This window comes from Triticum aestivum, chromosome 6B (assembly GCF_018294505.1).
Source record: "Triticum aestivum cultivar Chinese Spring chromosome 6B, IWGSC CS RefSeq v2.1, whole genome shotgun sequence".
NCBI classification, from domain to species: Eukaryota; Viridiplantae; Streptophyta; class Magnoliopsida; order Poales; family Poaceae; genus Triticum; species Triticum aestivum.
In genome coordinates, this window is record NC_057810.1 from 175,295,512 (window position 1) to 175,322,318 (window position 26,807).

Consider the following 26,807-nt stretch of genomic DNA (forward strand, 5'->3'; position numbering starts at 1 on the left):
AATTTCCAGGGTTGAAATCACGCGAAAAGGAGCTAAGATGGGCCCACGAGGCACCAGCCCACGACCACCCCCTCTGGGCGTGCCATGGTGGCTTGTGGGGGGCCTCGTGGCTCTTCTGGTCCTCCCACGAAGCTTCGGGGGTCTCTTTTGTTCCAAAAAAAATTGTCAAAAAGCTTCGTTGCATTTGGACTTCATTTGATATGGATTTTCTGGAAAACCAAAAACAAGCAGAAAACTACAATTGGCATTGGGCACTAGGTCAATATGTTAAGTCCATGAAAATCATATAAAAGTTATATAAAAGTGCACCAAAACCATATAAAATTGTTGTAAACATGGCATGAATACTTCACAGATTATAGATACGTTGGAGACGTATCAGGCTGCTGCGACACCCCCCGCTGGCTGCTGGTCGCCATGGAGAAGTCCGTCCTCAACCCCAATTTGCAACGGATCCGGCCCCTGATGGCTTCGGCCGCCGATCTCGGGTGCTGACTCTGCGAATCTGGTGGTTGGAAGTGGATCCAGGGGAATCCCTTGGCCGGCGCGGCGGCCACTCCGAAGGCGACGCCTTTGGGTGTTGTTCCCCATGTTGGAGGCTTCTGAGAGGATCCCCTTCCTTCCACCCCTCCCAGGAGCTCAGGTGAAAGCCCCAGGCCCACTGTTCCAAGCGACGATGACACTATGGTGGCGTGCTCCTTCCTACAGGCATCGTTCGGGGGCTGCTCAAGCGGTGGTGGAGGTGGCGGCGGTTCGATGACGACGTGTTTTGGCCAGGCTACATCTTCTGCTCTTGCTCGGTCCCTGTTGCGGTTGGTCTCGGCCATTAGTGTGAGGGGATCGGTGTCCTTCTCGGTGTCGGTGGTCCGGCGATTCCTATCCTTGACCGATGTATGGTGCTGCCATTTTCAGCCCTCTCCGTGGTTCAGCGCCTACGTTCAACATCTCATGTCAGACGTTCTGTCCTACCATTGCCGGCGACGGTGCTTGGGGGGTAGTGCCTCCGTTGCGTGTGGGTCTGCTCCTGGTGTCTCTCTTTGGGCACTTGGACACCTTGATTTGGGTTCTAGGTGAACCACTCTGCCGGCCGCCGGTGCGGCACCCATCAAGCCTGGGTGGAAGGGTGGTGGCCCTTTGCAGCGAGAGACAAATCATTGCTGCCCATGTTTGGTCCTTCGGTGGCAGTCAACGAACACAATAGTCGCATGGCGGTGCCCTCCTCCCATGGCCTTAGTAGGTTAGCTGGTGTAGATATAGTGGCGGTCGTTGGCAACTGCATGGTCTGTTCTTGCCGGCTGTGAAGTTGCCTTGAGTTGTTCTACTTAGCACCTTGTACCCCTCATTTCCGATGTTTTCCTTTGTGTATGTTGCTGCCTGTAATCCTGGCCGGTTGATGGCTTTGTTAATTCAAAGCCGGGCTAGGTTCGAGCTCTTCTCAGGCTCGGCCGGCGCCTTTTCTGTAAAAAGTAAAAAAGAAGCCCTCATTGTTTCTCGGCAATGGGATGATGAGCACAGAGAACTGGGAGCACAAACTGTACTGCATGTCTGCATTACACAACCCAGACACAGTAGTTCCATGTCCTAAGTCACCCTTTCGCCCTGGATTCAGTACACATCAAGGGAATTAATCAAATGATAGAAGGGATTATCAGTCAGAACCTGAAAATGCCTAGCTATGGAGAAACCAAGAGGTTTGCTCCAAATCATCAGCGCAACGCTAATCGGAACACAAATCACGCCCAATGTAACATGAAGGTTCCAAGCCCTTGCAGACAATATTCCCAGCATCAACAGATGATCGGATGCTCAATTGAAATCCAAAGTAGGATATTCGTTCATTCTCTTGTTCTTGATGATATTACAATGGGAATGACTAACCCATTTCTTTGCTTTTCCACCAACAAACTTAAATTATCTTGAAAAGTAGAAGGATAGACGAAATTCCAGGGGCGCTGTACGGCATCTCTCAACATATCTCGCGTGCAAATGCAAACAGGAAAAGTTACAGCAGGTGACAAATAAAACTGCAAGGCGGAAGGCAAACATAGATATCTGGTGAGCAGCGATGCAAGGTTCCAACATCTTACTCCCTCCGTTCTGATTTACTCGTCGTGGTTTTAGTTCAAAAACCACGACGAGTAAATTGGAATGGAAGGAGTACATAGCAAGGCACTTCCTGCTGATGCACCAGAAGATGATGTCGTTTCGCTATTAACACACATATATGACATAATCATTTTCTCAAAGAGGATATAATCATATAATCACGATATTTAGCTCCTTCATAAAGCACTAGGATATAATCATATAATCATGAACATTCAAAATACAAAAACTGGAAAGATGACCAACCAATTTTAACCAGAAAAATGATTTTCTAGGCTCCATATACAGTAGTTCTGGTCAATGTCCAGATTCCAAATAGATGTTTGTTCACTCACAAGGGTTCCACATATCACATGGTTACATCCATTACCTAGTTCAGGGTGTTCCTAGACATCGTGATGGTTGCATGCCATTTCTATTATCGCTATTCAATATCTTCAGCCACAGTGAACACAAATTTCTGCAGTGCACAAAGGTCCCCAAAATTGAGCGTGCTTTTGGCAAAGGAATATACAACATCAGAAGAAAATACAGCAATACAAAAGGAGCTAAAAAGAAGGGGGAAATGCCAAATGATAGGCAACTGATCTACTAACACAGGGTAAACCTGATGAACCAGTGACATGTCTGTCAACAAGTCATATGGCACTGGCTGTTTGAACACATCATGCGGCTGCTGCGACGGCAAACTGGTCCTGCCGTTGCAATGCTCCGCATGGTTTATAGGTGCTGCCAACAATAGTTTTTGGTAGGTACTGCTGATGCCATGGCGGCAGTGGCTGCATCTCGTCCTGTGCTTTTGTGGTAGCAGATTGGCAATGGGGCCGATTACTCCTGTGGCTGCTGCGATGGCAAAGGTGATTGCTGGTGCTGCTGCAATGGCAAAGGTGATTGCTGCTGCTGCGATGACAAAGGTGATTGCTGCTGCAGTGATGGCAAAGGTGACTGCTGCTGCTCTCCTCGGATAAATTTCTCAGGGAGCGGGTGCGACTCGCCTTGCCACGCCCAAACCACATCCTTAAGTGCGGGCCTTATCTCATCTTTCATCAGTTGTTTATACTCTATAGTGTCTCCATTGGTTTTCTTTAATTCAACTAAATGCAAAGAAGGCGCAAACTCAAAAACCTCTGCATCAAACTCAAGAATGCCCTTCATTCCTTCCTTTGGTGCTGCCAATTTCAAGACACCGTTTTCTTTCTTCTTGATTTTGAGCTTCAATTTCTTGGCCACTTCATTCAGCTTGGCAAATATAGCCTCTGCTGGCTGCCTAGTGGTAAATCTGACCTCCCTCCGGCCATACTTCTCCTCGAACAAATTGGATAGGTCAAACCCAGTTGAGAGAGAAATTATGTCAAAGGCATTCAAGTTTGTGAGGCTTGATGACGCTTCTTGGTTAACCTCTGCATTGATGCCTTCTGTTGATTCAGAGGTTGTGGGTTCACCTTTCTGAACCTTATCTCTTGTTTCTTGTTTAATCTTCAGTCCATTTACATCAACGGGTTTCCTGTACCAAGCGCTTCTCTTTATCCTTGAAACAGAAGCCCTAGTGCTTGGGTCTGGATCAAGAATCTTATACAGTAGATCCTTTAGCTCAACAGAAAAAGGGCGAGGGCATCTATATTCAGCCCTGGAGATCTTCCTATACATCTCTATAAGATTTGTGTCGTGGAAAGGAAGGAAACCAGCCACCAGCACAAATAGAATTACTCCACAGGACCATATGTCAGCCTTCGCACCGTCATAGCCTCTCCTGCTAAGCACTTCAGGGGCAACATAAGCTGGAGTTCCACAGGTGGTATGGAGGAGGCCATCTTGTCTCGTGGACTCGGCCAGGGCACTTAGCCCGAAATCAGAGACTTTAAGGTTTTCATTCTCATCCAGGAGTAGGTTCTCCGGCTTCAAGTCGCGATGATAAACACCTCGGCTATGGCAGTAGTCCACGGCACTGATGAGCTGATGGAAGTATCTCCTCGCAGCATCCTCGCTTAACTTTCCCTTGGTTATTTTGTTGAAAAGCTCGCCGCCTTTGGCATATTCCAAAACAAAGTAAATCTTGCTCTTGCTAGCCATTACCTCGAAAAGCTTCAACACGTTGGGATGCCTTACCAATCCCATTATTGAGATCTCTCTCTTTATCTGCACAATTAGGCCAATCCTTGAAACCTTCTCCTTATCGATCATCTTTATCGCAACAGCCTGCCCAGTTGCAAGATTCCGACCATAATATACCTTGGCAAAGTTCCCTTGCCCTAAGTGCCTCCCGATTTCATAACGGTCCATCAAAATCGTCCTCCTTTCATCCATTATAGCAATCTATCTATATTTAGAAAGCCGAATAGTGCTTTCAGCGTCCACTATGCACTACGTTTACCGTGGTCTATTAATAGGTATGTGGCCTACCACGACAATATCCCACTCCTGTGCTCCAGACGCCAGGTGTAAGACACAAATACCGAACCAGTATATGGAGCCACCACTCTTGTGATAACTCAACAAGGAAATTCCGGGCCAAACTCCCTGGAGCACTTCCGACTTTTCCAAGATAAATCCGTTACGGTGTCACCAGTCCAGAACTGCAATGAAAAATAAACAAACCTAATCAGAACAAATATGGAGCAAATGTAAAACAAATGGGGTTCAAGTTGCTACAAATGTACTACAAGCATATTAAGTCTGGGATTTTTTTTAAAGAAAACCCAGGATAATTCTGTCATGAAACTGTATTGCCTATCTCATCGTGATTTTGCAAGCCTGCCTAACATCTACCGTTACTTGGCCTAAAAAGAGCATATCTGCTATTACTGGGAAGAAGAAAACTCGATCCTACCAGCCAAAGGGCACTGAAATGGGAGGCTAATCCCAACTAATACTATTGTGAGAAATTAGACGCCCCGAGAAGGTCGAGAGCACTGCAATCGGTCTGATGCTTGGGGATTTCCGGCCGCTCGATTTTCTATAAAGAGTTTACCCAAAATAATAGCAAAACAAAGAATCTATCCAAAATAATAGCAAAACAAAGAATCTATACATGAGCTTCTTCCGGTACCAAATTCCCTCCCCTCTGCGCCGAGCGCCAACCGCATCAGCAAAATCCCCCTATTCTCCGCAGGGCGATCAACTAGCCGGCCAGGAAACGGCCGGGATAATAAGATAAAAAGGCGATAAGCACTACTAGGTCGAGAAGCAACCGGCGGAGGCCGCCGGCAGATCTCTCCGGCCGGCGGAGCGGGCTAGCGAGCACCATCCGAAGCTTTACCTGGTGGAGGACGGCCGGCGGGGCGCGGCGCTGCGGAGAGGCGCTGTATGTGGGTCCCAGATAGTCGGCGCGGCGGATTCGGGCGAGGGTGGGCGGCGGATCGAATATAGCTTAGCTAGCTGGTCTGACTTTTTCGGCGCTCTCGGGGCGTATTTCTATTTTCCCTCTTTGTTTAGGGAGCGAGAGTAGTGTGCATTTCCGCGTCTCTTCTTCTCCAGTCCACATGCCCCCAGGTGTATCCAGGTGGCGGACGGTAGCCCGGCCGGCTCTCTCCTTTTTCTTAGGAAAGAAATGGGAGTAGTTTTTTCCTTTAGGAGAAAGTGATAGCTCAGCTCTCTCGGGCCGTGACCCTCTGTCGTCGATAGGCCCGGGCTCGGGTCCGGCAGCCCCTAGCCGACAAGGGAAGGGTATTTTGGAGTCCAGCGGGTCAAGAAGGCCCACGGGCCGGAACGAACTCGTCTCCCGTGAACGACGGAGGCGGGCCGAGAGATGCACCGCCGAACGGCGTCGGCACGGCGGAGTCCATCGCCGCCGACGGCGAGAAACGACCGAGAAGGTCCATCACCTCCTCCCCAGTCAACGCAGTAACTAATTTTCACCTCACCGCTTGATCTCCCGTGGCAGCAGTCGCGACGCGACGGAAGCAAAGGACCGAGCTCGAGCGGAATCTGAATCCAAATCTGCGCACGCACATGAGGCCACGAGCGGGGCGCCGACGCCTCGCCCACGCCGTCGCCGCGAAGAAAAGCCCCGCCTTTTTCGTACGTACGTAGCGCTAGTTTCTCTTCCTCCCTTCCTTGGCAGGCGCTCGATCCTCTCGCGTGACCGTCACGTGGACGGAACGGAAGTCAGCGCCTCGCTCCCCTCTCCGCCTGCTCTTCCTCATGCTCTGCGGGTGCCGTCACGCCTAACTTCTCCTTCCAAATTCCAAGTAGTAGTAAGGAAAATAGGCATCCACATCTTGCCATAAAAACAACGAACGCCACAGGATGCTGACTCCCCTACCACTTCTACCAGAATCATCTGCTAGTGCTAGTGCGAGCCGACCGACACCGGGAGTCTTCTTCAGTGCTCCATAAAACGAACGGCACCCACCCGTCCTCCTCGGCGATTCCGCCGCCCAACGGCCCGAGATATAGTGATCCTCCTCTCTCTCTGTTGCCGCTCCGTGAGGGCGAAACCCATCCAAAGATGGTGGGTTTTGGGAGGACGGGCATCTGAGAGGTGGCAGCCATGACGGGGAGGATGGGGTTGCTTGTGCTGTTCGTAGCGGCGGTATTGGTCGCGCCGTCGAGAGGGGGAGGAGAGGTGGACGGTGTGCATGTCTCGTCTGCTTGGACGCGGCCTGCCTCTTCTTCTTCCACCTCTGCTCCTCCCTCTTCGCTGGTTCTGGATGGGGATCTCGTAAGTACTCTCATTCCTGTAGGATAGGGACCGATGTAATAGTACAGTTAGTTGTAGATTTCTTTGCTTTGATCTTAAAAGAACTTTTGAGTACGAGTCCCTTTCATCTTGTCCTTAAAAAATTAGGCCGTTGTTGTTTACTCACGCAAAGAGTATCAGTTCAACAAGAACTTTCCAGCATGAGCATCACAGACTGTTTCTGGACCTTTCTAGTCATTATTTTTAGTCAATTAGCACTCATCACTACCAATTTAATTTACTTCTTGTCTCACAGAATATGTTCAATTTGCTTACAAGTAATCCTCGCCGTTTGCTAAGTTTGCTGAAGAATCATATAATCCTCACTGTTTAGGATGTTTCATGGATGGATGCAGGTGGACAAAATACGGTCAATTTGCTTACAAGACGTAGTTGGCGCGGAGGAGACGTTTGCTTATGATGAACCGCCGAGCCATTCTTCAAAGGGTGAACTGAAGACGATGCTGCTTATGGAGCTTCTGGCCCTTCTTCCACCTGACAAGTCTTCTGTTACTCACGACTGTATCCGCGCAAATTATTTCAGCTTGGGCATGTCACAAGAATTTATCAACTATCTTGAGGACCAGCAGTTCTTGCCTGGTTCAAACTTCTATCCAAGAAGACGGCATTTGGCTGATCGAATGGTTGGAGGTGCTCCATCCTCCGGAGGTCAAGCTCCGTTTCCTCTTTCTCTGACGGAGCAACCATTTACACCTCCCAACTCTCCGAACACCGAACCTCGCAGCCGACATCTCGAAGATAGACCTGCAAAGAAGCGTCGGGGAGTGCCTCCCCCAGTTTCACCTTCCGATAAGCAGCACAACTACATAAAGTTGGTCTTGACTGTTGTGCTCCCGACGGCGGCGTTCTCGTTCATTGCTGCATTTCTGATTTTCTACTGCTGTGGGTGCAATAAGAGCAAGGTCTCTGTCGGTGAGCCTAGAGATGACCATCCTCTTCTTCACATGCAGTTGGCTAACACGCCTGGTGAGGCAATATCCCTTCTTGTGAACCTATGTTGGATCGTTCTTGGTGTGGTATTATATCATATAGCATCAATTTCATGCAGGCTCGTCACCTGTTATCCGTGCATCCTCCAGTCAGCTTCACAAGGATGATCCAGGGGTCAGGACTTCTAAGGCCGGAGGCAGCATGAGTCGGTGCTTTCCATGCTGTTTTAAAACCTCAACTGATGTGTCAACTCCCCCGCAAGCTACTGGGGGAACACAGAACAACACAAGTGATGCTCCTAAACCAATGCCTCCGCCGCCGCCGCCGCCGCCGCCTCCACCACCGCCTCCTCCTGTCAGGAAGGCTGGTCCTCCCCCACCTGCACCTCCCAAAGGCTCATTAGCAAGATTTCCTCAGATGTCACCTGTTGAGTCAAGTCATTCTGAAGGATCATCTGCAAGCGAGCAGGCCAGTGAATCATCTGAAGCTGAAGTGGGTGCTCCAAGACCCAAACTTCGACCATTCTATTGGAACAAAGTTCTTGCCAATCCTAACCAGTCGATGGCCTGGCATGACATCAAGTTTGGTTCTTTTCAGTAAGTTTTACACTAGCAACAAGTTATTAATCCATTTGTCTGCATTTTGATGCTTGTATCTGACAAACCATTTTGCAGTGTGAACGAGGATATGATAGAGGCATTGTTTGGTTATGGCGCTGGCAACAGAAACAACACCAAGGACAAGGAACTTGCCATGGCTGACCCTTCACCTCAGCATGTTTCTCTTCTTGATTTTAAGAAATCGTGCAACCTGGCAGTTGTTTTCAAGGCAATGAATGTCAGGGTAGAGGACATTCAAGATGCTCTTCTTGAAGGTAGCTGTTCGTTCATAAGAAACTATTGTTGATTGATCATGTAGCTTGCTTATTCATATGTGGAAAAGATGCATGTGTCTGCACATAAAGGCAGCATTTTCTGACATTTCCTTTCACTTCTGTTCTCTAGGAAATGAACTTCCTAGACTACTTCTTGAGACAATCTTGAGAATGAAACCAAATGATGAGGAGGAGCTGAAACTCAGGCTTTACGATGGGGACTACTCGCAACTAGGTCTTGCGGAACAAGTCATGAAGGCACTAACTGACATTCCTTTTGCTTACAAGAGGATCAGTGCTCTGCTTTTCATGTCATCTTTGCAAGAAGATGCTTCAAGTCTCAGGGATTCATTCCTGCAATTGGAGGTAAGCCAAGTGAAAGCAATTGACTTCTGTATTAAATCTGAAAAGCACTCCAACCTTTACTAAAATGACTATCTTTTTGGTGTCAGGCTGCTTGTGGGGAACTAAAGCACCGCCTTTTTCTGAAGCTGCTAGAAGCTGTTCTCAAAACTGGAAACCGTTTGAATGACGGGACCTTCCGTGGTGGTGCTAACGCGTTCAAACTTGACACCCTTCTGAAGTTGTCAGATGTCAAGGGTGCCGATGGAAAGACTACACTGCTTCACTTTGTTGTCCAGGAGATTATTCGATCTGAAGGTGTCCGCAAAGCAAGGTTGGCCATGGAAAGTGAAAGGACTCAACCTTCAGGAGATGATTCGAACGGATCTGTTCAAGAAGATGGCGAGTACTACTCCAAGCTCGGCCTAAAGATTGTATCAGGGCTTAGCAGTGAATTGGTTAATGCCAAGAACATAGCTGCACTAGATGCGGATGCTTTGTCTGCCAGTGTGTTGCAGCTCAGACGCGAGTTGCTGAACACAAAGGAGTTTCTGAACTCTGACATGGCAACGATAGATGAGAACAGCGGATTCCACCGCTCTTTGGTACGTTTCGTGGAACATGCAGAGAATGAGACCAACTTTCTGTTGAAAGAAGAGAAGAGGTTGAGATCATTGGTGAAGAAAACAATTCGGTATTTCCATGGAAACGATGTGAAAGATGACGGATTTAGCCTGTTTGTCATTGTAAGAGATTTTTTGGTGATGCTAGATAAGGCCTGCAAGGAAGTTGGGGCATCACAAAAGAAGGCGGCAAGTCAATCTCGGAGCAGTGGCAGTTGTAACCCAGCTTCCCAGTTAAATCCCCAGGAGAAACAGTTTCCTGCAGTACTGGATGATCATTTAGATAGCTCGGACTCAAATGATTAATTTTGGGATATAATATTAGGTGTAATCTATAGGTTTTTTTTTGCCTGAGACGATGTACAAATACCCATTTGCAGAGACATTACTGTATACATACAACTGCCACATACACATGGCTTAATACATGTTTGCAGAGGCATTGCTGTATACATATGCATGCCACATACACATGGTTATATCACACCTCTACATTAGTAGCTGATGAAATTCATGCACTCATTTTCTAACTTGAGACCCGTTCTTGCAAAACGGGATTCAGTTTTAATTCACAGTTTCCTGACCAGATTGCAATGACTATTTTGTAAGCACGTAAAAGTTTCTTTTATTAGAAAGAAGTTTCCAAAACCATGAGCTGATGTTCCAGCACTTGATATCTGAAAATATGTGAGACGCGGAGTTTGTGAGCTCGAGCTCATATGAGCCTCGATGAACAGTAGCATCATGAAAATATTTTTTAGATAAAAAATCCTAATTTTCTGGCAACAAACATCTATGTGTGTTTTACCAGCATGTAAATATTTGTGATGGTATCACATTCGTGAAAGTTTGGATAAAAACAAAATCGCCGCTCCAAAAAGGTTGTGAAGCATTGATTTTGTATTTTTCCCCAAACTTCCATGAGTGTCATTTCATCATGAATTTTGCATGTGGGGTGAAACATACATTGATGTTTATTGCCATAAAATTCAAATTTTTACTTTTATTTCACAAGATTTCACTGTTCATCTAAGCTCGTGCTCACAATAGCACTTTCGGTAAACTTGTCATTATTTTGGTGCTCATAATTCACCATGGACCTCCATAGATTCAACAGGGCTGATATCTCTACATGGGTTTAGATTGGTACTGTTCCAATTCATGAGCATGAGCAGAAGGTGGGACTGATGATATGTATGGACAAGGCTTCTTAAGAAACATGTATTTTTTTATTTTATTTTTTTGCGAAAAAACATCCAATCTATTCATCTTCAATCATGGCAGTACAATGAATACCAGAAATAAAAATTACATCCAGAATCATGGATGTATATTGTTTCATTAGTGTTTTCAGGAATTTTATAAAGTATTAAATGGTTGCATTAGTTTGTCCATTGGGGGACATTTCAAACATGTATTGAATCCCTCTACTTTGGCACAAGTATTATCCACGCGTCTCTGGGTGTGACCACTCTAAGAATATTGTCATCATGGACAAATAGAAACCCATCAGTGATAATTGGTCATTATTAAGAACTTCCTTACGAAAATCAGGAGCAGCCACCACAAAAAATATCTTTGTAGAGAGCAGCAACAGTGAGTAGTAGGGCCGGCGACAGGCATGACCCACCACAGAGAACTCGGCGCATCTCCCCTCCATCTCCCCATCATCGATTTCACATCAAAGATGTTAATTTCTCGCCGGAGGAGGTTGATTCCTCACCGGAGAGGATGACTACCTGTCAGATGAGGCCGATTCCTTGCCGGAGGACCTAGTTGGCCGACGCATGACCCGCTGGACGCCTAATCCTCCTTCTATGGCCAAGGTAGGCCTGCACCCAACGCCTAGGCATGTTTAAGCGACACTTTTTCTGCCTAATTTCTCATGCTTAATTTGAGTATCCATGTCCTTATTATGAAGTCATGGACGTAATCCAAAATTTTGAATAATGTTTAATCATTTATATACTTGTTGCCTTCTAATGACTACCCAATTTAGATTTTTATACCTTGTCCTTCTCAAGTATTTTGTTTTCAATTGCTATTTCTCTTTTTAAAAATCTTTCCCTAATTTCTCCCTAATAATAAAGCACGGATTGGGTCTCCGGTTCACCGTCGCGGCGTTTTTAAACAAAGGTCCCTGTGCTTTTTATGAGTTAACCCGCAGTCTATCCATACACAAAAGAAAAAACGGTTCGCTGGAAAACAAAAAAACAAAACACCCGTACGCAGAGGCCTCCCGTACGCATCTGCCTCCTCGATCCCTCACCCGTGCCCAAGCCACGCCATCCTCGCGCCGTCGCCGCCGCCGCCACACCTCCGCCATCTCGCCGCCGCGGCCGCACCCCTCCATAATTGCGAGGAGAGGCGTGGAGGAGAGGCTAAACCGGCGGCGGCCTTGCAAGGGCCTGCGGTGGCGCGGTCGTCAAGGACCTGTCGAATCTCGCCGGATCCGGTGGGAAGTGGCGCTTAGACAGTGGATCTCCAAGGAAGGCGGCCGGAGCTCGGAGCACGACGGTTGGCGGGCGCGGCATGGCATCGGGTAACTCTACCTCCTCTGCTGCCGAGCGCGTGAACCGCCTTCGTCTCCTCCACCCGGCCGGCAAACCCAGCCACCGAAGCTTCCCCTCACGCACCTTGTCCCTGCTCGTCCTCCTCTTGGTTGGACCGGGCGCTGCTCGTGCGCTCATTCACCTCGCGTGGACGGAGCAGAAGGGGGCCGGGGCGACGCGAGCGAAGCAGAGCAGTGCGGCAGGAGTCAGCGAGCATGGGGGCACGAAGCAGAGGCAAAGGCGGCGGCTGGCGACGGACTTGGCGCGATGGCGGTGATCCGATCGGGCGAGAACGAGGCAGGGGCGATGTGGTGGAGGCCCGGCGGCGCGGCTTCCTGCGGGTGCCATGGCGTTGGGTGGGCTCCTGTGCACATCCGAGAGAGAGGTGAGAGCAGAGAAATCACTACCGTTCCAAGGTCTCTGGTCTGGGAGCTTGTGAAGAAGAGCAAGTGCTTCTTGATCAAGCAGTTTGGCAACAGAAACACCAAGGTCAAGTTTCACAAGGACCCAACAACCTCTACAATGTCCGCTACTACAAGTTCTCAGGTCCATAGCTCTTCACACTTGCACTGTTTTTGGCGGGCTCAAAGCTGTTTATTAGTTCCTCTACAAGGCGCTAACTTGTTGTGGTCTGATGTGGTTTTTTAGGCTTAACAAACAGCAAGACCGTGGCGGTCCAGCCATCAGCGGGAGAGGAGAAGGCTGTTGTCCTGTCCACGAGCAAGACCAAGAAGCAGGACACCCATGCCAAGCTGTTGCACAAGACTCTAACGCGCAAGCAGTTCTGCAAGATGGCCAAGTCTGTCCAGAATCAGGTACTAACACAACAAAAATTCTTACTTGAAAAGTTAGAATGCACATGTTATGCTTGTTTCTATGCTGCAACTCATTTGTATGTGCACCTGCTCTTATATACATTTAACTGTTTTGTGGATTGTACTATTAACATTTAAGAAGTTTTTCTGTCATTGGGAAATTTGTTTTGGTCTTTGTTTTTAATTGGTAACGAAAGGTATTGTTGTGATGAGCCGTGGCGATAAGGATACCAACGGATCAATTGGTTATTCAATGAAATGCTTTTTACGCTTGGCATTGAGCTCAACCGATTAAGAAAATTGTTTTTGTTGTATATATTAGATTATTGTTTACACAATTTTCACGTTAGTGAGCACATATTAGATTACTTTCACCCGTTGCAACGCAAGAACATGGAGTTATTCTCATGTTAAAGTTTCCAGCGATAAGAATGGGCTTAGCCAACATCGCTCAGCTGCTGAAATTGCAAATTTGGTGTAGTTATTCATGGTAGAAATTCCAAATTAAGTGGTATATTTTGCCAGATTGAGAAACTGCATACACACCTTTGTCAATGCGCAATCTAACATCCGTCAGGTGCTGATCATAGGACTACTAAAGTAGGGGAAACACACTTAAGTTTGTTATCCAGAGTTTCTTCAGAAGCTAAACATCAGTGGCATCACAAGTGGGCTTCCTCATTTAATCCAAGAGATCTATCAAGTTGCAAAGATAACAACAGTGAACATGAAATATCTGAAAGCAAATGACCCGAGTATCCTCTACTACTTTGGTTTAGGTGCTATTTATCTTGCTCTGTGTTGAAATATTTTTATCTTCCGTAGATGCAAAGCATCCAGGATGTGATAAATCATTCACTGGATAATGGCATTTATATGTGGTTCCAGTCTTTTCATGGTGCAGGTGAACATGAGAATTCTATCAAAGATAAGTGCCCTTTCAAGATTGACATTGTTCTTTCTTCAGTGTAGATGCATGATATTACATGATTAAACATGCCAATTTTTTAAATTGATTTAGTTGTCTATATTATGCTCTATGTGCTATTACCAACAAAAAAGTACACCATAATATAAGATGTTATTACATGGACGGAGGGAGATTTTTAGCCTGCAAAGCAACAAATCTATTCCCAGTGTGGCAATAATGTGTTTGCACCAGTTAAGGAAGAATTTGTTTTTCACACTGTAAGAAACACTTCATGTTTCTTCCCCATCATTTAAGTGTGCCATTCTTCTTTGTTCATGTTGCTAATAGGATATATTTCATTATGATGATGTTCCATACTGCTCCTATGGAGTCGCTCTTTGGACTGTTGGACGCGTATATCCAATGAAACTACTTTTCCGGTTGTTGGCTGGAGCTATCACTATGACTGAAAATTTCTTTTCAGTCAAGAAACCAACGACATGTCAACACTTATCAGCAGTTTGCAATCTTTGTTAGACTATGCCTAAGCCAACGGTTAGACAATGTTAGGCAATGTACAAAACATGGACATGATTTATGTAGATTGGGCAGTCCCTTCAAACTGCATTTTTCAATCTTGAGTGGACGATTATATGTTTTCTTATAGAAAATTGACTATATGTTTGATGAATTGACTGATTATTTTTGCCCTATCAGATTAAACTAGGTCTTAATTTGAAGGTACAATTTAGGCTGCTGGTGCTGGTTTGTTTATTGTACTAATTATGCTCTTTAGACAGAGACATGTTGTCTTCATCATTCCTCAGTCATTATGAGCTGGGCATAGATCGGTGACCCGGTTAATCCTGATTTATTGCAACATATGTTTTCTCCACACAGGTCTAAACAATGCAACCTCTTTTTAGGTTGTGGAAATATGATTCGGATGGAGGTTGGACTAGAGCAATTAAAGGGATGTGACATTTTCTTCTCCCGTTGCAACGCACGGGCATATGTCCTAGTAATAATAAAGTACGGATTGACTCTGTGGGTTCACCGTCACAATACGTTTTTTCTTGTGAATTTACGCTTTCAGTTCGAATTAAAACATGTACACGAGGTGGTACTAATTGGGGGAACTTTTAATTAGAGAGTCGTACTCTAAACCAGCTGGGCCTCGACCTGAAGCAAGTACTTCACCTTTGGGCCGCGTCCTTCCTCTAATGGTCCTGCTCCTGCCACCTCAGACAAAAAAAAGATAAAAATAGCTCGTGTATCACTGAAAAATATGTGTTCCAATTGAGTATCAAACACGCGACCTCGGCTTATGTAAATCGGGCTGTTGCCAGCTGCCCTATAATATGCCTATGGTTATAACTGATTCGGCTTGTATATTAGTCCCACCTTGCTCTTTTAAATCAAATCCCACCAATTTATATATACAAGTGAGTTGAACTAGAATCAACCAGTCAAAAGAGACCCATTGAAAGAACATGTGGTGCCCCATGTTTGGTTTTGGTAATTGATGACAATCTCTATGAACTAATGATTGTCTTGAGTTATATTTGAAGGATTTGTCCATAGGCTTTTCTTGAAGTCCATGTGTTGGTTTCAAGGAGTTTATGAGTTGACCAAGGTGCTATTAAAAAATTATCCAAAGATTGGTCATGTGAGTGTTGAGCTTATTGTATGCATGTCTTGAAGAAGAAGATTGTGTGATCATTCATGTTTACCTTCAAGACATCATCCAAATGAAGAGAGTTGGAAAGGTTCAAGGTTGATCGAGACTAAGTCAAGAGTGAATCAAGTTGATCAACTCACAAAGCGTAGAAGATGTACCGAGAGGGGTCAAGTGATCCCATGGTACGGTAAGCATTGTCCATTGTGCTTTGTGTACTAACCCATGGTCTATGTGAGAGTTCTATGTGGGGTTAGGTATGTGTTCATGGGCTTGCGTCAAGAGGAAGATATCGCTCAACCCATGGAGAGGATGACATCAAGTGGTGATCGTCATCAATATTGTCGTGTGCAAGTTCAAGTGGAGCATCACGAAGAGATCAAGTGCCGGAATCTTGCCATCCATTGTGGTGTCAATGGACTTGTGAAGATGTGACGAAGAGTGGGTCACCCATAATGGAGTATGGGGGAGCAATCATGTAGTCTTCATCGACCCAACGCAATCAAGAAAGGTGGTCCAAGTTGAGGGAGTCAAGATCGTCGTCATCTAGCTCAAGTGGACTTCGTGCAAGGCAAATGTTTGCCCTTTATAGGTTTTATATTTTACCGGTCTCATGGTGATAGTTTGGAGACCGGGTTATAGGATCGATAGTCGTACTATCAAGGGGGGCTCTCAAGTGAGTAGCGTGATCGTATCGTTTGTCGAGAGGTCAAACCATTGCATCCTTGCATCATATTTCTTGATTCTTATTTGTATTTTATTTTGAGATTTTTATAACTTGTGGTTATCTTCGTGAGAAGATCTAGCACATCAAAAACGGATTTCATATGCTTCTTTCGCGTTTTCGGTGTTGGAGGTTTTACCGGTCTTTTTCGAGGAAGGGTTCTCACCATTTTCTCATGGGACTTTTATAATTTGCTTCTTATTGATATTTCTTTCAAGATTGTGTTAGCCCATGTCGTTAGCTTTCTAACAAACTTGGTTTCGTTGAATTCGGAGTCCGTTTGCAAAAGTTGTTGCAGTTTTGGTGTTCTAAAAAGGCTGCAGCGGTACTACCGCTTCAGAGCATTACCGCGGACAGGAGCGGATGTAATTTTTTACTACCGCTTCAGAGCATTACTACCGCGGCTACTACAATGGTAGTACCGCTCCGGACTAAAAACTCGTCACAAGTCCAGCGGTGGTAGGCACGGATGTATTTTTTTTAGTACCGCTCGCAAGCAGTAGTACCGCTACCCCTAGCGGTAGTACCGTGAGGTCGAGCGGTAGTACCGCTCTGTGCGGGTTGTGAGAATAACAGTTGGATTTTTCCCACCTATAAAAGGGGATCTTCTTCCCCAATGGACCTTATCTCTTGAGCTCGTGTTCTTCACCATTATTGACCTTCTTCGAGCTTGCTAACTCTCAATCCCTCCAATGATTCTTGCTAGTTCTTGAGGGAAAAAAGAGAGGAGATCTATATCCACGTTTCCACCAATCACTTTCTCCTCTAAGTGAGGGGAACCCCTTGGATCTAGATCTTGGAGTTCTTCGTGTTCTTCTTTCGTTCTTCCTCTTATTTTCCTCCCTAGCATTAGTTGCTTTGGTGGGATTTGGGAGAGAAGGACTTGGGCAATCCGTGTGCCCTTGCCATTGCATTTGGTGCATCCGTTTGAGTTCTCCATGGTGATACGTGGAAGTTACAAGTTGAGAAGCTTATTACTCTTGGGTGCTAGGTACCCTTGAGCTTGTTCCTCTTGGGTGCTTGGGCGCCCTAGACGGTTGGTGGTGTTTGGAGCTCAATCATTGTGGTGTAAAGCTCTGGGCAAGCGCCGGGGTCTCCAATTAGGTTGTGGAGATCGCACCGAGCAATTTGACGGGTACCGGTGACCGCCCCTAAGGGTTTCCAAAGTGTACGGGTTCGGTGACCGCCCCCAAGGGTTGCCATTTGTATGGGTTCAGTGACCGCCCTCAAGGGTCCCTTAGTGGAATCACGACATCTTGCATTGTGCGAGGGCGTGAGGAGATTACGGTGGCCCTAGTGGCTTCTTGGGGAGCATTGTGCCTCCACGCCGCTGCATACGGATATTAGCATCCGCAAGGGTATGAACTTCAGGATACATCATCGTCTCCGCGTGCCTCGGTTATCTCTTACCCGAGCCCTTTACTTATGCACTTTACTTTGTGATAGCCATATTGTTCTTTGTCATATATCTTGCTATCACATAGTTGCTTATCTTGCTTAGCATAAGTTGTTGGTGCACATAGGTGAGCCTAGTTGTTGTAGGTTTTGTGCTTGACAAATTAACCACTAGATTTATTCCGCATTTGTTGAAGCCTAAATCGTAATTATTTTAAAGTGCCTATTCACCCCCCTCCTCTAGGCGACATCCTCGATCTTTAAATTGGTATCAGAGCCTCGTCTCTCTTTATTAGGATTTACCGCCTAGAGAGTAAATATGTCGACTAGGGGATTAGAATTCTCTGACACTCTTAGTTTCAATGGCACAAATTTTGATGTTTGGGTAATTCGCATGCTTAATCTCTTTAGGGTCATGGACCCAGATTTAGAGCGAATTGTAGATATGGGTTTTTCTCCTTCAAAGGATCCTCAACGATTATCTTTAGAGGATGAGAAAAACTCGTATCTCAATGCTCAAGCTTCTAATGTGCTCTTTGATGCTGTAAGCAATGTAGTTATATTTCAACTCATGTCGTTTCGGGATGCTCATGAGTTGTGGACGAAGCTTCAAGATAAATATGGTGTGTCCAAGATTTGTGGGGATGATTGTTCTCCCTCCACCTCCGGTCGTGTTGTCTTCTCAACTGCCTCTACTTCACCTACATATGGTTTGCCACAAGGTAATGATATGGTGAGTAGTGTTGATCATTGAATGATGATAGTGTGCTTATTATCGACGATCCTTCACCACTATTTTATTGCAATGCTTCTTCTTTGGACTTTAACACTTCAAGCACTCCAAATGTTTCACATGCTTGTGTTGATAGTCCGTGCATATCATGTAGAAATTGCTTGACTAAATCTCATAATGATATGCTTGCTATGTCTTATTGCCATGATAAAAATGCTTGTATTTCCTCTAGTTGTTGTACTAACAATGTAGAGGAAACCCAACACTCCATGGAACAAGATGTGGTCTTGTATGGTGCCTCAAGGGATCCTACATCTATATATTGCTTTCTGCCTTATGTCTAAGGCGTCAAAGGTATATCCTACTTTGAACCCCAATATGTCGCTTGATGATGATGTTAATGCTAATGATGATGAGGATACTGATGAAGAGAATGATAATATTGCTTCCTGAAAAATTAAGGGGGAAATGATTTTTAAAGCTCTTCACAAAAATAAACTCGCTCGTTCCAACTTCATGGAAATCATGTCTATTGCCATTGAGGGCAAGAAATATATTGAGGAGTTGGAATCTCATCTCAAGGGGCATGAGGTCACCATTGAGAAAATGGAAGGTCATGAGCGTGATTAAGCTAATGAGATTGCGGACCTCTATCGAGCTCTTGAACTTGAACAAACCACCAAGGAATCTCTTGAGGGTACTTTTGCTCTAGAATTATCTAGAGTGAAGGAATCTCATGATAGAGCTCTTGAGGTGGCCAATGTTTTTGAAACTAAAAATGCTAAGCTTGAAGTTTCTCATGCTAGACTCCTTGAGGATTTTGAGCACCTCGAAAATGGCTCAAGGGTCATCAAGGGTGAGCTCATCAAACTCACCGAGTCTCATGCTCAACTTGAAGCTTCTTATTTAAAAGATCTTGCCAAGTTGTCCTCTCCTATTGTTGTAAATGATGATGCTTGTGCTACTAACTCTATTACTTGTGAAGCATCCATTTTGAAGGAGAATGTTGAGCTATGGGCTCAACTTGAGGTGCTATCTAGCAATTATGGGAAATTGGAAGAAAGTCATGAAAAGCTCTCAAGCTCTCATGATGATCTTCTAGTATCCCATAATGTGCTAAAGATAGCTCATGAGGCCATGATTGCTAAGGTAACATCTAGTGAGCCTCATGTGGACACTAGCACTACTTCTAGTCAAAATACTATAATGCCATGTGCTATTCCTTGTAATTCATCTACTCATAACATTGGTACTTCTTGTGATGAATTACTCTCCTTGCCTTGTTTCTCTAACGATGAAGCTTATACTTCCTCAAGTACTTGTGTTGATACTAACCATGTAGAGGAAATTAAAGAGCTCAAGGCTCAAGTCACTTCTTTGAAGAAAGACTTGGGAAAGTGTCATGAAGGGAAATTGATGTAGGGCGGAACCCTAGGGGCCGATCTTTCACGTTTGGAGAGGATCCCTACGAGGAACACGAAGAACATGAGGATGGAAGTGAAGAGAAAACACTGAACCAACAAGAATAAAAGTCACACATGCGCTAGATTATCGAAACACAAGTAGAGATACAAGATCCAAGTCCAACAAAGGACGATACAAAGGGTAACCGGTTCTTCTTAGTGAGGAGGTCTTGATGATGGTCTTCTCCGGATGGAGGTCTTGAATCCAGGTGGATCTTCTCCGGATGAAGGTGTCGGTCCCTCACGAGGAGTAGATCCGGATGGATGAGCGAGCCTCTATCTCACAAATGAGCTAAATCAATGCTAACCCTAAAACATAGGTGGAGAGGGAGTATATATAGTCTAAGAGGCGAAGGGGTACATGGGCCTCGGCCCGGATGCGCTGCTCGTAGGCAGGAGGGGGCCAGAAGTCCGGGTGTCGGGCGGATGTCCGGGCGCTCACGACGGGCCGGATGTCCGGGCTGTCGGGCCGGATGTCTGGGCTGGCTTGGCGCCTTCTTGGATCTCCTCGGGCAGAGCTGGTCCGGATGTCCAGGCGCAGGCCGGATGTCCGGGGTGACGCGAAGGGCCGGATGTTCGGGGTCGTGGCCGGATGTCCGAGATGTCGGGGCAAGCTTCTGTACTCCCTGGACGGCTTGTCCGGATGTCCGGGCTGGGGGCCGGATTTCCGAGATGAAGGACTGAATGTACGGGCTGGACGCCGGATGTCCGGGCCCTGTAGCTTCGGTTGCAGATCCCTGGCTGCGGGGTAGATCTCTAGGGGCCGGATGTCCGGGGCCATAGCCGGATGTCCGGGGCCTGGAAGCTGTCCTCGCCTTCTTCCATTGGTTCTCTTCTTCTGTGGACTTGGGGGCTTGACCATCTTCATGTGCATCCTCTGGAGGGTCCTCTTGGTACCTAATCATGCACAACATTCCGGACTTAGGTAGTAGCCATGTCTCGAGAGGATCCTATGAGAAATCACTAAGGAGAGAAGTCACCTCGGTCTCGAGAGATCTAGCTCGTGGTCTTGTCATGGGTCCTCTTGGTGCTTGGTGAGACGATGGTAGGTCCATGGGGATGACCGTAGGATGCTCCGCATCATCTCCCCTCCCTTGGGAAAGATCCGACCTTGGATCAAAATCCACATCACCATGGTACAGGGAGAGATCATTGATGTTGAAGATGTCGTTCATGTTGTACTTGTCGCATGGGAGATCGATCTTGGAAGCGTTGTTGTTGTAGCGTGCTAGCACCTTGAAGGGTCCATCGGCTCGAGGTAGAAGTTTGCACTTGCGTTCGTTGGGGAAGCGGTCCTTGCGAAGGTGTAGCTACCCGAGATCTCCAATGTTGAATATCATGGGATGCTTGTTGACATTGAGCTTGGTCGCGAGTCGTTGTACTTGGTGCTCGATGGTGTGCCTTGTATCTTGATGCATCTTCTTGATGTAGCTTGCACGTGCGCTTGCGTCGAGGTTGGTGCGCTCTTGTAGAGGAAGAGGTAGAATGTCCAATGGGGACAACGGGTTGAAGCCATAGACGACCTCGAAGGGGGACTTGTCGGTAGTCTAATGTCTTGCACGGTTGTAGGCGTACTCGGCGATGGGTAGACACTCCTCCCACTCCTTGATGTTCTTCTTGATCAACACACGAAGTAGAGTGGAGAGCATACGGTTTGTCACCTCCGTTTGGCCGTCGGTTTGAGGATGGTATGCGGACGAGAACAAGAGCTTGATTCCGAGCTTGGCACATAGCGTCTTCCAAAAGTAACTCAAGAACTTGACGTCGCGGTCCGAGACGATTGTCTTTGGAACTCCATGGAGTCGCAAGATTTCCCTAAAAAAGAGATTTGCAACATGTGTAGCATCGTCTATCTTGTTGCATGGAATGAAATGTGCCATCTTGGAAAATCAGTCCACAACAACAAAGACGGAATCCTTTCCATTTTGAGTTCTAGGCAAACCAAGTACAAAATCCATGCTAATGTCTTCCCAAGGTTGATAAGGAATAGGAAGAGGCATGTAAAGACCATGGGATTGAGCTTTAGACTTAGCTTTGCGACATGTAGAGCATCGGTTGGTGAAGCGTGAGACATCGCGAAACATCTTGGGACAAAAGTAGTTCTTGGAGAGCGTGGAGAATGTCTTGTCGCGTCCAAAGTGTCCCATGAGTCCGCCTCCATGAGCCTCTTGCAAAAGGAGCAAACGAAGAGAAGACTCGGGAATGCAAAGTTTGTTATCTCTCATAAGATAATCATCCTTGATGTAATATTGTTCCCAAGATGTATGCGTCAAGCATTTAGCATAAGGAGTAGCAAAAGATGGATCATTAGTACAAGTCTTTGATGTGCTCAAAGCCAATAACATTCAACTCGAGTTTAGTGACAAACGTGCATATGTGTGAAAGTGCATCCACAACTACATTTTCCTTACGCTTAATGTACTTGATCACATAGGGGAAAGATTCAATAAATTCACTCCATTTGGCATGACGCTTGTTCAACTTAGTTTGACCTTTTAAGTACTTAAGCGTTTCATGATCGGTATGGATGACAAACTCATGAGGTCTAAGATAATGTTCCCAAACATGTAGCACACGCACTAAAGCATACAATTCTTTGTCATAGATGGGATAGTTAAGTTGAGCACCGGAGAGTTTTTCACTAAAATATGCAATGGCTCATTTTTCTTGCATCAAAACTCCGCCAATTCTGGTACCACTTGCATCGCAATGAACCTCAAAAGTTTTGTCAAAGTTGGGCAAAGCAAGAATCAGAGCATGAGTAAGCAAAGACTTGAGCTCATCAAAAGCGGTATATTGCAAAGGTCCCCAAATAAAAGGAGCATTCTTCTTACTCAAGGCATGCAAAGGAGTGGCAATAGTGCTAAAATCTTTCACAAAGCGACAATAAAAACCCGCAAGGCCAAGAAAGCTACGCACTTGTTGCAAATTGGTGGGTTGGGGCCAAGTTTTAATTGCTTCAATTTTAGATTCATCAACATGGACACCCTTAGAAGAGACAACGAAACCCAAGAAAACAAGCTTGTCAGCACCAAATGTGCACTTTTTCATGTTGGCATAAAGATGTTCCTTGCGAAGAGTTTGCAAAACGGCCCTAACATGCTTTAGATGCTCTTTCATGGATTTGCTAAAAACAAGAATGTCATCAAAGTAAACCACAACAAACACTCCAATATAAGGGCGAAGCACAAAATGCATAAGACGCATGAAAGTTCCGGGAGCTTCCGATAAACCCATAGGCATAACCAACCACTCGTACAAGCCAAATTTGGTTTTGAAAGCAGTTTTCCATTCATCACCTTCTTGTATGCGGATTTGATAATAGCCACTTTTAAGATCAATTTTTGAGAAAATGGTGGCACCGCTAAGGTCATCAAGCATAGCATCTAGGCGAGCAATGGGATGCCTATAGCGAACGATAATAGCATTGATAGGTCTACAATCCGAGCAAATAGCATTGATAGGTCTACAATCCGAGCACATGCAAAAACTACCATCTTGCTTGGGCACAAGTATAACAGGAACGACACAAGGGCTTAAGCTTTCACGTACATGTCCATTGTCGGTTAGTTGTTGTACTTGCCATTGGATCTCCTTAGTTTCTTTGGGGTTGATGGGGTATGGAGCTTTGTTTGGTAGGGGCGCTCCGGGGATGAGGTCAATTCAATGCTCAATGCCTCGTAGAGGAGGTAGACCCAGAGGTAGCTCATCGGGGAAATCATCTTGGAATTCCTGCAAAAGAGAAGAGAACACTAAAGGTAGATCGTGAGAGGTGTTAGTTTTTGGTGCCTCGTCCTTGCACACAAGGACACAGTGCATAACACTCGATGGGTTCTCACACACTTCTCTCATCTCACTTTTGGTGGCAAATAGGACTAAGTTTTTCTTTTCGCTCATCGTGGAGGCACTCAGTTTTGGCTTGTGGCTCTCACTCTCTTTTGGGTGGATCACTTTCTCACTCTTCTCTCCATGATGGGTGGCTTGCTTGTCGGCTATCACTTGACTAGGAGACATAGGTCGTAGCACATACTCCTTCCCTTTCATCTTGAAGCTATAGTGATTGGTACGCCCGTTGTGGATGACGCCGCGGCCAAATTGCCAAGGTCGACCAAGAAGGAGGTAGCAAACGGACATCGAGACGACATCACACTCCAAAGTGTCCTCATATGCGCCAATCTTGAAGGGGACTTGGATCGTATGCTCAACTCGTATAGTGCCGGAATCGCTTAGCCATTGGACTTTGTAGGGGTGCGGGTGCTTCATCTTGACCAATTGGAGCTTGGAGCATAGTTCTTCACTTGCCAAGTTGTGACAACTACCTCCATCGATGATGACCTTGACGGACCTTCCATTGATGCCGGCCTTTGTGTGGAAGATGTGGCATCTTTGGTCTTCTTCTTGTTGATGTTGAAGAGTTAAGACTTTGGAGACAACGTGTAGCGACCAGACCTCAAACAGTCTGATCTCTGTGCATTAGTGTCATCCCTGGATCGGTAATGCTGACACGCACAGTACTTGAAAGATTTATAATAGAGTAGCAATCACACACTTATTACATCAAATGTCGCAAAAGAGAACTTATTACAATAAATATGGCTTAAGGCCATCTAAATACGATAACAACGGAAGGCTTGGAAGATAAAGCGAGTCCATCAACTCCAACGGCATCACTGAGTGAAAGATCACGACCTAAGGCAGCTTACTCGTCGTCTGAAAAGTCTGCAACATGAACGTTGCAGCCCGAAAACGGGTCAGCACATGGAATATGCTAGCAATGTAACACATAGAGAGTAATGGACAGAATAATGCTATCACTACATGCATATATGGCTGGTGGAAAGCTCTATGGTTACAGTTTTGCATAAAGCCAATTTTTCCCTACAACAAAGGAATAAATTTTATTTAACTATCATGGTGGTTATTAAACATTGAGAAGGTTCACCAACTCAATCCCAATTAAGCATCATCATTAAAACCCAACAAATTAAATTAAGTAACATGATGAGATTCACACGATAATCCAAGTACTAGATACTCAAAACGTCCATAACCGGGGACACGGCTAACCATGATTAGTTTATACACTCTGCAGAGGTTTGCGCACTTTTCCCCGCAAGACTCGATCTCCTCCATTGGATTTCTCGCACTACATGGTGTTTGAGAAATGGATGACCGAGACATAGTCTTTCAGAAGCGTTTGCACCTTACGATGGGTAGACAGTTACACCTACTTTCCCCTACATCTGCTAGTATACCACTGTAAGAGTTCACACGACTTAATCAACTATGCTAGAGCCCATAGTAGCTTGCGGCTGCGCACCGAAGTTTCTAGCATGAATAATCTCATGATCCCTTTGAGCCTGGGTGGCGGTCCATAGGAGAATCACACGGTACCCCGGGATTTCCAAAAAATACAGGCAACACTGGGTTCCCCAGGTGCCTCAATCCACCTAGATGTGTATTAAAGTTGCCACCTTAAGTAAACCATTAATTAACAATCTCACATCTGTCATGGATACACTCACCCAATCCACGTCTACTAGCAAAGCATAGCAATATAAGCAAACGTAGAAGTAACTCCCAAAGCTTTGATAATAAACAGGTAATAGGTACTACCTCATCTAGTTCCCAAAACCCACATATTAATCAGATCTAACCATGAAATTGTTTGAGGATTGATCTAATGCAATAAAACTGGGTAGTAAAGAGGTATGATCAAAGTGTTACTTTCCTTGCTGATGATCCGTGAAACCTAGAGACTCGTAGTAGCACGCTGCGCACTCTGGGTACTCTATCACAAACAAACAAGCATACAATAAGCACTCATCTAATACACGGGTAAAACTCAAATAAAAGATCTAACCTGAAAGTTCAACTTAAGAACTCCGGTTTATAAAAAGAATCAAATCAAACGAAGCAACGAAACTCAAACGGCGAAAGAAACAAGCTTCGCTTACTAATCTGGACCTAAGTCAAATTTTACAGTACCAAAAACTTGTTTAAGTTGGTTAAACAGAAAGAGGGTTTCGATACGAAACTCTAGGCGCTTGAATCGCCTGATTCCGATAAATGATCAAAATGTTATACTAAAACGAAAATCGAATCAGAAATCGTGATCGAAAATAATCGCGAAAAACCCGAGAAAAAGAAAAACGAACGAATAGGCTAACGAACGAACGTTCGCTGTCTGCTGCTAAACAACAAAAACCGTTCGTTAAAACCAACATACGGACGAACATCCGCTAAATAACTAAACCGAGAAAACCGACGAACCGAAACTTAAAAAAACGGATCTAGGGTCCGGCGGCGGCTACCTCGGGTCCGGCGAGATCTCTGGCGAGGTGGCGGCGGGGTCGGGCGGCGGCGGCGCAGGGCGACGGCGGCGGCGGCGGCGGGCTAGGGTTAGGGTTTCGGGGGGCGGGGCGGCTGGGTGGGCTGGGGGCGCCGGGGGTGGCGGCTTATAAGGGCCGGCCCAAGGAGTTCCGCTCGGGTACGGCCCGAAGTCAGTTTCCTTTTTTTAAACAATTCCGACGTGCAGAAAAAGAAAGAAAAGAAATACTAAACGGAATCCAAAAATCCCGAAATAAATTTTCCCCGTCCTCTAATAATAATCCGGACAAGATGAACATTTATTTGGGCCTAAAATGCAATTTTGGAAAATGCGCATTTTTCCTAATTCAAATAAAATAGCGATAAAACTCCGAAATAAAATCTTATTTGATTTTATTATTAAATCTCCAATATTTCTTTATTTTGGGAAAGTCATTTTATTCCCTCTCTTTTATTTTTATAAAAGAAATATACAAAGATAAAATAATTAAAATCAAATGATCCTCTTTTTTCCAAAATTTGAGAAAACTATGAAAATAATGAAATCCCCAACTCTCTCTGTGGGTCCTTGAGTTGTGTAGAATTTCTAGGATCAAGCCAAAATGCAATAAAATATGATATGCAATGATGATC

General features: G+C 45.5%; 2 protein-coding genes and 1 non-coding gene across 3 annotated transcripts; 2 read left to right on the plus strand and 1 right to left on the minus strand.

The window, feature by feature from the left end:
* Positions 1 to 2,300: 2,300 nt before the first annotated feature.
* On the minus strand, positions 2,301 to 5,602 carry LOC123136423 (CBL-interacting protein kinase 26). The gene is made up of 2 exons (XM_044555781.1): positions 5,363 to 5,602; positions 2,301 to 4,679 (listed from the first exon to the last, which is right to left on the minus strand). The coding sequence occupies exon 2, from the start codon at positions 4,408 to 4,410 to the stop codon at positions 2,935 to 2,937; it is 1,476 nt and encodes a 491-aa protein (XP_044411716.1). The 5' UTR covers positions 4,411 to 4,679; positions 5,363 to 5,602; the 3' UTR covers positions 2,301 to 2,934.
* A 579-nt stretch (positions 5,603 to 6,181) lies between these two features.
* LOC123136424 (formin-like protein 10) lies at positions 6,182 to 10,045 on the plus strand. Its single transcript, XM_044555782.1, has 6 exons — positions 6,182 to 6,766; positions 7,141 to 7,771; positions 7,854 to 8,331; positions 8,410 to 8,609; positions 8,740 to 8,975; positions 9,062 to 10,045. The coding sequence occupies exons 1-6, from the start codon at positions 6,596 to 6,598 to the stop codon at positions 9,878 to 9,880; spliced, it is 2,535 nt and encodes an 844-aa protein (XP_044411717.1). The 5' UTR covers positions 6,182 to 6,595; the 3' UTR covers positions 9,881 to 10,045.
* Positions 10,046 to 13,140: 3,095 nt separating this feature from the next.
* LOC123140298 (small nucleolar RNA R24) lies at positions 13,141 to 13,227 on the plus strand. Its single transcript, XR_006469924.1, has one exon. It is a non-coding gene; the product is annotated as a small nucleolar RNA R24 (small nucleolar RNA).
* Positions 13,228 to 26,807: the final 13,580 nt, after the last annotated feature.

Bases quoted from the DNA above. Each gene is read 5' to 3' on its own strand.
- LOC123136424 (XM_044555782.1), top strand. From the start codon at position 6,596: ATGACGGGGAGGATGGGGTTGCTTGTGCTGTTCGTAGCGGCGGTATTG. The intron at 8,332-8,409 runs GTAAGTTTTACA...ACCATTTTGCAG, and splicing joins ATCAAGTTTGGTTCTTTTCA to TGTGAACGAGGATATGATAG. The intron at 8,976-9,061 runs GTAAGCCAAGTG...TTTTGGTGTCAG, and splicing joins ATTCATTCCTGCAATTGGAG to GCTGCTTGTGGGGAACTAAA.
- LOC123136423 (XM_044555781.1), bottom strand. From the start codon at position 4,410: ATGGATGAAAGGAGGACGATTTTGATGGACCGTTATGAAATCGGGAGG.